This window comes from Podarcis liolepis (genome assembly GCF_965112155.1).
Source record: "Podarcis liolepis genome assembly, chromosome: 13".
In the NCBI taxonomy this organism is placed as follows: domain Eukaryota; kingdom Metazoa; phylum Chordata; class Lepidosauria; order Squamata; family Lacertidae; genus Podarcis; species Podarcis liolepis.
Window position 1 is genome coordinate 21,372,099 of NC_139573.1, and position 13,899 is coordinate 21,385,997.

General features: G+C 46.1%; 1 protein-coding gene across 5 annotated transcripts in view; it reads left to right on the forward strand.

The window, feature by feature from the left end:
- SLC6A16 (solute carrier family 6 member 16) overlaps positions 1–12,992 on the forward strand; it is a 30,137-nt gene extending 17,145 nt beyond the window's left edge. For all 5 annotated transcript variants that reach the window (XM_083471896.1, XM_083471900.1, XM_083471899.1 and 2 more), the window contains 9 exons: positions 69–195; positions 1,079–1,254; positions 1,817–1,927; positions 3,088–3,329; positions 4,729–4,918; positions 6,434–6,635; positions 8,178–8,337; positions 8,505–8,667; positions 10,818–12,992. In XM_083471896.1, the coding sequence (XP_083328022.1) occupies positions 69–195; positions 1,079–1,254; positions 1,817–1,927; positions 3,088–3,329; positions 4,729–4,918; positions 6,434–6,635; positions 8,178–8,337; positions 8,505–8,667; positions 10,818–11,084 (1,638 nt within the window). In that variant the 3' untranslated portion in view covers positions 11,085–12,992. The remainder of the gene's footprint in view (positions 1–68; positions 196–1,078; positions 1,255–1,816; positions 1,928–3,087; positions 3,330–4,728; positions 4,919–6,433; positions 6,636–8,177; positions 8,338–8,504; positions 8,668–10,817) is intronic.
- Positions 12,993–13,899: the final 907 nt, after the last annotated feature.

Consider the following 13,899-nt stretch of genomic DNA (forward strand, 5'->3'; position numbering starts at 1 on the left):
GGTAGCTGTGTCAGTGCCCATTGGGGATGGAGTGAGAAGGATGCTGATTTCTTCTTCTTCCTCTTCAGGTTTGTTCCTTTGTTGCCCTGTATTATAATGTCATCATTGCATGGAGTCTTTTCTACCTGGCTAACTCCTTCCAGTTACCCCTGCCTTGGACTGATTGCCCAGCAGCAACCAATCAAACTGCTCCAGGTAAGGGATTGGAAGGTTTGAGGAGGGGGCGGGGCTGAAGCTGCCTTGATGTCATTGTACAGAGACAAAAGGAACTCCCGATTGTCAGGAAGTGCTGATGAACTTGAGATACAGTGGTACCTTGGTTCTTGAACTTAATTCGTTCCAGGAGTCCTTTTGACTCCTGAAACTGTTTGAAAACCAAGGCATGGCTTTCGATTGGCTGCAGAAGATTCCTGCACTCAAATGGGAGCCACGTTGGACATTCAGCTTCCAAAAAATGTTCGCAAACCAGAACACTTCCGGGTTTGCGGCGTTCGGGAGCCGATTTGTTCGGCAACTAAGCCGTTCGGGAACTAACGTTCCACTATATATATATATATTTGCCAAACTAATATTTTTTCAATTCTGTCCTCAAAAAACCCCACAATCTTCAGTTAACCATACCAAAGTATGGATGGGAAAAGGGAGGAGAGGGTCTTGATTATTTTGTCCCGTTACCTTATTTATAAGAATATTTATATACTTCTATTCATTAAAAATAAGAGTGATTTACAAACAATTGTGCATAAAACTATGCAATAAAAACCATATAAAATGTTTAAATCAGAAATAAGCTAATTATTGTGGAAAGCTGGATTTTTAATTGCCTGCATAGGCCTGATGGAATAGGAGAGTTTCCAGCAGGCATTTAAAAATTGAAACAGAAGTTGCCTACTAATTCTCTTGATTGGCAGAATATTCCACAGCGTTGGGCCGGTGACACGAAAGTCTCAGCTCCTTGTTGTCAAATAAGCCTCACCAACGACATTCTGCCCCTAACCTTTGCATCTCTCTCTCTCTCTCTCTCTCTCTCTCTCTCTCTCTCTCTCTGTGTGTGTGTGTGTCCTTGTCCTCATCTTAGAAACGGAGTGTGGCCACAGTTCTCCCACCGTCTACTTCTGGTACCGCGAGGCCTTGCATGTGACCAACTCCCTTGACGAGAGCGGAGGCCTTGACCCGGCTCTTACCGGCTGCCTCTTTGCCGCTTGGGCTCTTGTGTGCCTGGCAATGATCAAAGGCATCAAGTCCTCTGGCAAGGTCAGTCGCGAGGGCACTTTCTCTCTCATCAAAAGTTGACCTGGGTAGGAGGAAGTGTTTTGCTTCATCAACACCAGCAGGAGAGAACCCTCTGCTCACCAGCTGAGCAGCAGAAAGTTTGATCCATTGGCCACAGGTTTCTTCTTTGTCAGTGCGTTCCCCGCATGGGATGCACTTGCAAAGCCCCACCCGGCTCCCTGCTTAGCACTACTGCCCCACAGCTGATATTATCAAGTGACATCAGCCAACGTAGAGGTGCATTGGGTTTGGAAGAAATGGCCAACTTGGACCTTGCTGGCAGGCCAGGATTTGCTTGTTGACCAAAGTTTCCCTACTCCTGCTCTGATTAATAGTGTTTTAAAATCATGCTTTGCCTTCAAATTGATCAGGATCCATAAACATGGTTCTAAGATTGTCCACTACTGGTCCCAATGTCAGAGTACCTGGGATGGAGAATTTAGAAATGAAACGCCAGCATCTTGTACCAATGGTTGTTTCACCACAAACAGGCTGTCAGTCCCTGGTTTTGATTTTCTCTCTTCACCCCCCGTCTCCTTTGCAGGTTCTGTATTTCAGCTCTCTCTTTCCCTACGTGGTCCTCTTGTGCTTCCTCGTACGGGCGCTGCTGCTAGAAGGAGCGGTTGATGGGATCAGAATCATGTTCACGCCCAATGTAAGAGCTCTGTGCAAAGGAATAACACTCCCGTACATGTGTGCCCACTTCCCCCCAATGCATGCAGATTCCCTTTATTCCCCCCCCCAAGCATTTAACCGCAGGGCTAGCATTATTTCACTTGTTTACTTATAAAACTTCCATACTGCTGGAGAAAAGTGGTGCAGACGTGTTTAAGAGTGAAACGAATCCAAACCAAACAATTAAAAACTGGCTTAAAATAATCCAGTGGAACAACGCATCAAAACTGTTGGCAAAAGAGAAGGCAATATTACTGCAAGTAATAGATTAATGAATGCATATAGAAAACGCTGGAACATAGGACACTGGTGGTGCTGTGGTCTAAACCACTGAGCCTCTTGGGCTTGCTGATCAGAAGGTCGGCAGTTCGAATCTTCACAACGGGGTGAGCTACCGTTGCTCTGTCCCAGCTTCTGCCAACCTAGCAGCTCGAAAGCACGCCAGTGCAAGTAAATAAATAGGTACCGCTGTGGCGGTAAACAGCGTTTCCATGTGCTCTGGTTTCTGTTGTGCCAGAAGTGGTTTAGTCATGCTGGCCACATGACCTGGAAAGCTGTCTGCGGACAAACGCCGGCTTCCTTGGCCTGAAAGCGAGATGAGCGCCACAACCCCATAGTCGCCTTTGACTGGACTTAAACATCCAGGGGTCCTTTACTTTTTACCTTTTAAGCTAATTTATAATTTATACTGAATCAGACCATTGATCCATTTGGCTCAGCAAACTCCTGCCAGATAGTGACCACTTCATCAATGCATGAAGTACTAGCCTTTCATTGGCAAGTAGGTGCATATATGGGCATAGAGAGTGGGGGAAAATGTGAACAGTGGAGGTAAATCACTGTGAAAAGTGGAATTCCTATGTAAAAATTAAATGCTTACAAAATAAACAGTGGGAAATGAGGGGCGGGGGGAGCAAAATTAAGGTGACAAAGCACAGTTAAGACAAAGGTGGTAAAACCTGTTGTGTGAGAGGAGACCATTACTGTATCTTGATTTGGGCCTAAACGCATAGAATCAAACTTCCTGACAAGTTCTAATTTGCCAGTATTTGCTTCTATTAGAAAACCCCCCTCTCCTTTTCTGAGGATGAATTCATGAGGATGAATCCTGTACCCTTGTCCTCTTTGCCCAACCTCTAGCTGTCCATCTGGAGAGACATGCAGGTCTGGCGCCAGGCAGCCACCCAGGTGTTCTTTGCCCTGGGACTGGGCTTTGGGACCATCATTGCCTACTCCAGCTATAACCCGCGCCACAACAACTGCCACATCGACGGGCTGCTGGTGTCTGGGATCAACTTCCTGACTTCAGTGTTGGCCACGCTTGTGGTGTTTGCCGTGCTGGGCTTCCGTGCCAACATGATCACACAGGACTGTGTGGAGAGGTGAGTAGCTGCCTGCCTGTGTCCTAACCCCCCCCCCCAACCCACTTTTGACATACCGGTATTTAGCTCTTTTGGGTTCCCCTGCTGCAGGACAAGGTTGCAGGCAGGGACATCCTTGGCTTTATTTCTCATGTCCAGTGGTTCTACGTTGAGGTTTTTTGAACAAAACACAAAAGCATGTATGCAAACAAGTAAGTTATGCAAGGTTGTTTATAACTTCCCTGATGTCATCAGGAGATCAAAGAATCACACACACACACACACAGGAATTCCTGGAGGGGATCTCAAATCCACCCCTTGCTGAGTTAGGTTTGTATCCAACCATAGTCTTCCGAATTTTACCCATCCACGGCCATTTAGAGGGCTGTTTTGGAGAAATTCCATTCCATTATTATTATTACAGTCATACCTTGGTTTTTGAACCAGCTTAGTTCTCAAACGTTTTGGCTCCCGAACACCACAAACCTGGAAGTGACTGTTCGGTTTGCAAACTATTTTCGGAAGCTGAATGTCCAACGGGGCTTCTGTAGCTTCCGATTGGCTGCAGGAGCTTCCTGCAGCCGATCAGAAGCTGCGCTTTGGTTTCCGAATGTTTTGGAAGTTGAATGGACTTCCAGAATGGATTCTGTTTGACTTCCAAGGTACGACTGTATTCTTATTTAAATTTGTATACCACACTTCATCTGTAGATGTCAGGGTGGTTGACAACATAAAAACACAAGATAAAAAACACAAAATACATAATAAAAGCAAGAATAAAAACAAACCAATAATCCCCTCCCACAACTACTACTTCTTCTTATTTACTCACTTGAAATTTACTTTGGCATCATCCAGGGATCCATTCAGTTTGAGTAAGGCTCATTACATGCTCCCAAGCTTCTGTCCTTCAGAGGAGCAAAGGGAAGAGTCTCGGAAGTTGTGTGTTGATTACATTCCTGCTTGCCTTCCCTGATGGAAGGAGCAAGCTTTGAGACAGATCATAGTCCAGGGCATCAGGTCCCTTGGGAGACTCCCTGGGATACCACATCATAGAATTGTAGAGTTGGAAGGGACCACAAGAGACATCTGAAGGCAGCCCTGTTTAGGGAAGCTTTTAATGTTTGATGTATTACTGTATTTTAATATTTGTTTGGAAGCTGCCCAAAGTGGCTGGGGAAGCCCTGCCAGATGGGCAGGGTATAAATTATTATTATTATTATTATTATTATTATTATTATTATTATTATTATTATCTGCCGCAAATGCAAGAATCTTTTGCCCAACATGCGGCTCAAACCCACAACCCTTAGATTAAGAGTCTCATGCTCTACCCAGCTAGTTGGCTTTGTGTTTTCAGATTTGGAGTAATTCCTGATTAATGGCCTCGCTGCTTGCCATTCTTTTCCTTTCCCCCCAGGAATACAAAAACCCTGTCTCTTCTATCATCAAACGGCTCCCTCCCTGCCGCGCTGCCCCACCTTGGAAACTTCTCTGACCTCTCGGCTGCTGAGTACAGCGCTTGGTATCAGGGTCTTCAGAACGACACAGCAGAGTGGCTGCAGATGTGGAAGATCAGTGACTGCCGCGCAGAGGATGAGATGAACAAGGTGACTGGGGAGGAAGAAGGAAGGCAGGCTGGGCTGCTGCGAAAGGGGGGAAAGCCGTCAGAAGCAGCGGCCTATTGGGGTTGTGTCCAAGGGGCAAGAGATGGGCTTGCATAACTTGTGCCATGTCAGTCGAAATATAGCTTCCTGCCTAGTGTGGCATCATGTTTGGGACTCAGTAAATTTCCCTGGAATTGAAGTGTGTGTGTGTGTGTGTGTGTGTGTGTGTACACACACACACACACACACACACACACACACATATAATACACACACATATAATACACACACATGGATACACGCTGTATACATAGGGTGATCAAGCAGACCACAATCTATGGCTGGTGAGCTATGTTTGTGTGAATGAGACATGTATGAGCTGTGCCTGAACTCTCATAGTTGTTTTTAAAAGTGTTTAAGAGTCACCTTAGAGGGACTCTGTTTTGAGTAGCCAGATAATAATAAATAGTCATCATTGTACTCGTAGTATATTTATATCCCGCCCATCTGACTAGGTTTCCTCAGCCACTCTCGGTGGCTCCCAACAGAACATTATTATTATTATAAATTATATATTATATATTATTATAATTATATTATGTAATAATAAAGCAATGAATCATTAAACATTAAAAACTTCCCTAAACACGGCTGCCTTCAGATGTCTTCTAAAAGTCAGATAGTTGTTTATTTCATTGACATGGGAGGGCGTTCCACAGGGCGGGTGCCACTACCAAGAAGGCCCTCTGCCTGGTTCCCTGTAACCTCACTTCTCACAAGGAGGGAACCGCCAGAAGGCCCTCAGAGCTGGACCTCAGTGTCCGGGTAGAACAACGGGGGTGGAGATGCCTCTTCAGGTATACTGGTTTGATTGGCGCAAGGGCAACCAATCATGAAGCTGCTTCACCAGCTTCTCAAAGCAGAGCACTGTACAGCACTGGCTGGCCCTTGTGTCAATCACAAAGCCTCCTGGAGTCAATTTTAAGGCAAAGGGGGAAAGCCTTCAAAACAAAACAAAACCAAGGAGTGAGCACTTAAATAGATGAAGCCCCATAAACCTAGTGTGGGAACATTTGGCCTTCTAGACGTTGCTGGACTATAATTCCCATCATCTATGGCCATTGGTTATGTTGGCTTGGGCTGATGGGAGCTGGAGTCCAACAACACCTGGAGGGTCACATGTTCCCCACCCTTAGTCTATGCCAGGGTTTCCCAAACATGGGCCTCCAGCTGTTGTTGGACTACAACTCCCATCATCCCTATCTATCCAGACCAGTTGTCAGGGATGATGGGAACTGTAGTCCAAAAGCTGCTGGAGACCCAGGTTGGAGAAACCGTGGCCTATGCCATGAACAGAGCCATAGTCCCTGTTGCTATTCAATTTGGAGTGCCACAAACTGCTACTTCCTGTATGTCAGATTGCCCAGGTGTTAGGTATTTATTTCTGATAGGTGTAAGCTTGTCACTTGCCCATTTCAGTGGCTGATACCCAGATTTTTCTTCTTTTCAAACTCCCAGGATGTGGAAGGCACAGGACTGGCTTTCATCACTTTCACGGAGGCCATGACCCTCTTTCCAACCTCCCCATTCTGGTCGGTGCTGTTCTTTTTCATGCTGCTGAACTTGGGGCTGAGCACTATGCTGGGGAACATGCAAGGGATCATCACTCCATTGCTGGACAACTTCCACAGCCTCCAGCGCCGACGGACCCTCTTCACAGGTATGGCAGAACCCATAACCAAGAGACGGAACAACATCCATCGGGGCAGAAGAGTGAGGTGGATGGGTTTTATTTTGCAAAACAACAAAGTTCTGTAGTGTTGTACAGATGAAAGCAAACATCAAATAAGGTACAACAAAGGCACAATAAAAATACTTCAAATAAGTAATTGTCATCTCTCTTTAGCTGTAAAAGGCTCCCACTTACAAAGGTTAGTAATAAGGCAGTCCCTGCCCTCAGGATTGCTGTCTAAAAGGCACAGCGCTCAAAGAAAGGGGACTGGTAGGCAGGAGGAAAAATACAAACTCAAACACTAGTTTTCAGTTTACAAAGTTCTTGTAATCTTTCTCTGTGTCTCCTGTCAAGACTGGGGTGCTGCGTTCTGAAGGCAAAGGAAGGACCGGACCCTGATTAATACAATAGACATGAGGCTTGGCCAGCAAGACCTGAGAGAAAGTGCGCATGCCACTCCCTGGCCCAGACCATTTTTATTAACCAAAGGACTTTAACACAGCGTTTGTAAGAACCAATCAGATTTCCTCTGAGCATTTCAAAACATCCCCACGTGGGGACAGATCAGAGGAAGCCTCTTAACTACAAATAACTATTTCCTATTTGAGCATGCATACATGTTCAAGCTAAATAAAACAGGAACCAAGGAGGAATACATTTAGCAAACCCCAGAAGTCATAAACAGGCAGTAAACAGGAAAGCCAGGCATTTTATCACCTAATAATAATAATAATAATTTATTATTTGTACCCCGCCCATCTGGCTGGGTTTCCCCAGCCACTCTGGGCGGCTTCCATAGAAACCAAAAAACACTAAAATATCATACATTAAAAACTTCCCTGAACAGGGCTGCCTTAAGATGTCTTCTGAATGTCAGGTAGTTGTTTATCGTTTTGACATCTGCTGGAAGGGCGTTCCACAGGGCGGGCGCCACTACCAAAAAGGCCCTCTGCCTGGTTCCCTGTAGCTTTGCTTCTCGCAATGAGGGAACTGCCAGAAGGCCCTCGGCGCTGGACCTCAGCGTCCGGGCAGAACGATGGGGGTGGAGACGCTCCTTCAGGTATACTGGGCCGAGGCCGTTTAGGGCTTTAAAGGTCAACACCAGCACTTTGAACTGTGCTCAGAAACGTACTGGAAGCCAATGTAGGTCTTTCAAGACCGGTGTTATGTGGTCTCGGCGGCTGCCTCCACGTGAACTCTGTTTCCTAGCCCTAAAATCTACCTAAAGATTAACAAAAGCTACATCAAAGCTACCACCTTATCTTTATGTACCCAGGATGCCTGGTGAAGCAACTGGTCTGTATAGAATGCTTTATACGTGACTGTCAGGCATAGAGAAAATGCGGCAGAGGCTTGTGGGGTTGATGAGAAGTCATGTCAATGACTCAAACCCAGTCAAAGCAATGCTTTCACTGCTGACACAATGGCTTTCTTCATTTTTCATAATTCCTCATAGCAATCCTGCCTGACCTGCGGTCCAGCAGGTGTCCAGCCAAGCCAACCTGCTCTCCTTTTTCTCTCTCCCCACAGTGCTGTGTTGTATTATTGGATTCCTGCTGGGCCTGGTTTTCGTGCAACGGTCTGGCAGCTATTTTGTGTCCATGTTTGACGACTACTCGGCTACCCTGCCCCTGCTTATTGTTGTGGCTTTTGAAGCTTTTGCTGTGGCCTGGATCTACGGAGCAGACAGGTAATTCTCTACCCTGCTTTCTCAAGAGAGGGGTGGGCAGGTGGGAGAGAATGTCTACCTTGTGGCTTTCGGCAGAGCCTGTTTTTCTTCTTCCCCTGTGCTTCCGGAGTATCTTAACACCTGAGGTGCCTCGTCTGCCATCTTGATCCTTTTCCCTTCGTCCGCAGGTTCTTAAGCGACATAGAAGACATGCTGGGCTGGCGGCCTTGGAGGATCTACAGCTACATGTGGCGCTTTGTCAGCCTGGGAGCGATGCTGTGCCTGCTGCTAGCGAGTCTGGTGCACTTGGCTATGAAGTGGCCCACCTACCAGGCCTGGAACAGAGAAAAGGTAAGAGGCGCACCCCACCTAGTCGCATCCCTTCATGTTTCTGACCAATAGCAGCTGCCCCTGCCGCTTTTCATTTTAAAAAAGTAAGCATAGTCTGGGGACCGCTCCACTGTACAGTGGTACCTCGGATTAAGTACTTAATTCGTTCCGGAGGTCCGTTCTTAACCTGAAACTGTTCTTAACCTGAAACACCACTTTAGCTAATGGGGCCTCTTGCTGCTGCTGCTGCTGCACCACTGGAGCACGATTTCTGTTCTCATCCTGAAGCAAAGTTCTTAACCCGAGGTACTATTTCTGGGTTAGCAGTCTGTAACCTGAAGCGTATGTAACCTGAAGTGTATGTAACCCAAGGTACCACTGTATAAAGAACCAGGAGTCCTGTGGGACCCTAAAGCCTACATCACTGTGAGCTTTTGTGTATACAGGAAGGGGATAAAAGTGGCAATGTGGGTGAAGCGCAAGAGGGGACTGAGTGGCGGAGTCCTGCTCCCCAACTTCCACCAACAGGTTATCAAGTCCCGCTCTGTACCCAGAAGTGGCAATGACTTTACTTGCACATAGTCCCCATGGGTGCTTCTGCTGCATATCCTAAGCAACAGGTGTTTTGATTTGGATCTGAAAGTCACGGGCTGAAAACTGCCGTGGATTCACTAGGTGACCTTCTCCAATCCACTGCCTCTTTTCCACTCTCTGTAACAAAACAGTAATGGTGATATATTTCTTGGTTGCTGAAGAGTCAAGATTTAGGGCTTTTAAAATTTTAATGCAGGGTTTCCCAAACTTGGGCGTCTACCTGTTGTTGGACTACAACTCCCATCATCCCTAGCTAGCAGGACCAGGGGTCAGGGATGATGTAGTCCAAAACTACAGCTGGAGTCCCATGTTTGGGAAACCCTGCTTTAATCCACAAATGCAGTATTTTTTTTCAGTGGCATTCTGGGGAGGGAGCCCTCTGGCTCTTTGAACGCGTGTTGAGTTGCTCAGTAATAACAGACAAGCTTCCCAAAGAGATTACACTTGATTACAGTGGTACCTTGGGTTAAAAACTTAATTCGTTCTGGAGGTCAGTTCTTAACCTGAAACTGTTCTTAACCTGAGGTACCACTTTAGCTAATGGGGCTTCGCGCTGCCGCCATGCGATTTGTGTTCTCATCCTGAAGCAAAGTTCTTAACCCGAAGTACTATTTCTGGGTTAGCGGAGTGTGTAACCTGAAGCGTCTGTAATCCGAGGTACCACTGTACCAGGTCTTCCATTACCAGGACTATCTTTCCATACCGTTTGGATCTGGAAGAGTGTTTTGGTTTTGCTCTGGGTTAGTTTAGGGAAGCCCACCATGAGACCCAACTGGCCTAAGAATGTAAGAAGAGAGTTCTGCTGGATCATGCCAGTGGCCCATCGAGTCCAGCATCCTGTTCTCACAGTGGCCAGCCAGGTGCCTATAGGAAGCCTGCAAGCAGGATGTCAGCACAACAACACCACCACCCCTTGTGATTCTGAAACTAATATTCAGAGACATACTGCCTTCTTCAGTGGAGGTAGATCATAGTTTCCATGGCTTGTAGCCACTGACCGCCTTACCCTCAATGAATTTGTCTAATCCTCTTTTAAAGCCATCACTACATTTTGTGGGAGCAGATTCTAAAGTTTTAACTATGCACAGTGTGAAGAAATATTTATTCTCTCTGTCCTTATCCTGAAACAGTCATCTTCCTTGGATGGCCTCAAGGGAGGGAGAACAATCTTTCCCTACCCACTTGTTTCATATCATGCATACCTCCATCCTGCCACACCCCTTTTCTTGCCTTTTTGCTAAATGTTACAGAAATTTTGTAACCTTTCCTCATAGGGCAGTTTCTCCAACCCCTAGATCATTTTTTGGTTGTCCCTTCCTGAACCTTTTCTCAGCTCAAAAAGAGAACTGTTTTAATACCACAGGACATATTGCTGATAATGTCAATTCCCTAAGCAAAGACAAGGGCTGATGGGGACATTTTCTGGCTGTGCAGCCATTGAAGGCCTAGTGCATCTTGGACTGAGAGAAGCCTGATTCAGAGTCCAGATGGGCCCACTAAATTTCCATTCCTACATGGTTGATAGTAAATTTCAGTTTTGAAAACCAGTAATAATTCTTGGTTGTCTCCCTATCCAGGCAGAGGAGCAGATGCTGGAATACCCTCCCTGGGCCCTGGGCCTCCTCGTAGGCCTCATTGTTCTGGCTGCTCTCCCCATCCCAGGGATGTTTCTCCGGCAGCTTCTGAAGGATTGGTTTGCCCAGCGTGGCAGCCGGTCTGGCATGGTGATGGCGCCTGTACCCACTGAGGAGGATGACGAGGTGGCAGAAAGAGAGAGCCCCGCTGATACTGAACACCAAGGCAACGGGTACTTGCTTGTCCAGGCAGAAGATGGGCAAGACTGACGGGGGGCACTTCCAGCTGGAATGTACCACGTGGAGGACATCTGACCTGCTCCGGCTCCTCGATCCTCCTGACCATTGGCTGTATTTTCCAGCCTCTGATAGTGGCGACCATGTTTGTTTAGACACCCACCCACACCCCCAGTGTGCTATTTATGGCTTACAAGGCTGGTGCAGCTTTGGGGGGGAAAGGGATGTGAGCATGAAGACTTTCATGCAGCTGGCCCCAGTGCCTCCTTCACACCTGCCGCAACCAAGGAGATGAAAGAGACGAATGAAAGAGGGCCTCAGAAGTGATGTGGGGGCAATCCAAGAAAAGCTGCTGGATTACTAATTGCTTTTAAAGAACACCTTGTGGCTTTCACTGCTGCCACTGAGCCCCATTTCCCTTCGCTAGAATCGCGATGCCTTGTTGCAGTGCCTCCACTAAAATGATGGCGCAGGAACATTTGAGAGCTGGTTAATATGATTTTGGAGGGCCACGCATGTTCCAGAGGCAGAAAGTGACAACTCTTGGGATTCCAGTAGTAAAGGAAAGCTTGAGATCTGATGAGGCATTGACGCACTGTTACAGGATCCTCCCGCTCTCCTTCACATTCATCCCATGTCTCTCTCCCTCCCTCACATTGTTTTACCCACTGTCTATTGTAAGCCTCTTGAGGGCAAGGACCTATTTTCCCCCCTGATGAATCTTTGGGTGCCATATTGCTCATTCTCACCCGAAGATGGTTCAAAGCTCAGCAGCTACTGGCATGAAAACGCCCTTCTCCCAGGGCCGGTTTCTGTCAAGAGCCCTGCAGTACTGTTAGGGTCAGGATTGGGTTTGCCGACAGATGCAGGAGGAGGAAGCAACAGGGGGCGGGGGCTGAATAGTGGGAACCAGAGTTGGTGGTGAAGGGATCACTCCTTCCACTGCAACTTCAGTCACTTGGGAAGAGGGAGCGAGGGAACTTTCCTGCGAACTGTGAGCTTGGAGCAGCCAAAGCTGAAGGTTAAGCCAGAGGCAGTAACAACTGAACAGGAGCCCTAACAGGAAGGTGCAGTTTTGTCGCTTAGAACCAGGCAGCACCTTCACTGATAGGAACAGACCAACCCACCCTGAAAGAGTGCACATTTGCAATCCTGACCTCAAAGAGTGAGCCAAGTGTTACGAGTGAGTGCACTATGCTGGGTCCTTAAAAACATGGCAGGTGGAGCATGGAAACTTGTTGGGACATCTTGGTTGCTTCCGTCCAGTTCTAACCTTTTCATCCTGCTCATGAACCCTGAGCTCTGCATCTGCAGCTGAGCCTGTACAGTTATTGGCCTGAGTAAATATCTCTCTCTCTTAGTTGCAAGAAAAAGCATCTGCTTGTTACATGTTTTTGGGCAGGAGCCAGCAAAATTCCTCAGTGGAAGTCAGTATTTTCCACAACCCGACTAAGGGTGATGTTGAGAAAGAATTTGGTTGAGCATTTCGACTGGTATGAGATACAGGACTAAAGAAAAACTCCACGTAGTCTAGGTTGTCTTAAAGTTACACTGTTGTAAATGCAAGGGGGGAGGGATGGCATTTTATGGTTGGTTCTGAGTGCAAGAATAGACTGTGCCAAGTAATTTTTCAACACTCGGTTGGATTTTGTAACTCAAGGCTAAAAGGTAGCAGTCAGTAGACTGTTTTTAAACTATTCTCCATGAGGATGGTTCATGTAAATGGTTCAGTAAATGAACTTTATAACGCAGTTATTTTGTTTCTGGGACTTCTCTGTTCAAGCAAAGCAAGGAACCAATTGGTGGTGGTGGTTGGGTTTGAGTTTCTTACAAGACGAGGGGAGCACAGCTTGCTGTAGCTCATAAGTGAGTCATATACAGGAGAACAACTTTTTAAAGAATGTTTTTTTCTTTTCAATAAAAGCTATTTAGTAGAAACAAGTATTTGTCCTACGATCTCAACTCTGGAGGTGGGGGAATCAACTATTAAGTCAAGTTGCTCCATTTGCTTCTCAAATGTTTCCTAAATGTTTTCGACTACAGTTCACTACATCAGGTGCACAGTTATTCTAGTTAAAGAAATACAGTATATTTTCATATGGTGAGAGAAATAATGTACAGATTGTAATAATTACATTATTAATGGTAACCTTTCACACACACAAAATATTGATAATAGGCATCCTGGCATTGGTGAGCAAATAAGCACATGTAGATCTTAGAATTGTAGAGTTGGATCATGTAGTATAAGAGGAAAAAACACCTTTGCCCCAACGGTAGCCCAGCAGTTTCAAGTTGCAGTCTCATTTTTAAGTTCCTTTGTTCAAGGATGGTGGCATTAAGCTCAGTTAAAGAGTGTCCTATATGGTTTCAAATATCCCTCTAATGCTTTCTGGATAATGCTGTTCCTGGTGTCCTTTTATTATTTCACAAAGAGCCTTTCCTATTATTTTACAGAGAGAGAGACTTCGCCGTTTGTCCTTTGTAGACCGCAGAAGGGTATTGCTGGCAGATGATGGCATAGATCACTTTGGAAGATGAGCAGATGCATCAGCTGCTAATGTTTCAGATGATGCCATTAGATTCCAACTGACCAATACAGTCACCAATACAACCCTTTTTTAAAAAATCATAGCCTGTTGTGCTGTAAAGGGCCACTGCGCTTACAGCTACTCTCTCACAGCCATAACCAGTGGTTTTTTTCTGGGGGGATGCAGGGGTACGCATACCCCTAAATATTTTGTTAATCTAAGTTTGACTTCATTGAGGGGCAGTATTTCAGTAATGAATAGGAAAATGAGAGTACCCCTAAACCATTTTAGAAAAAAACCACTGGCCATAACTATTT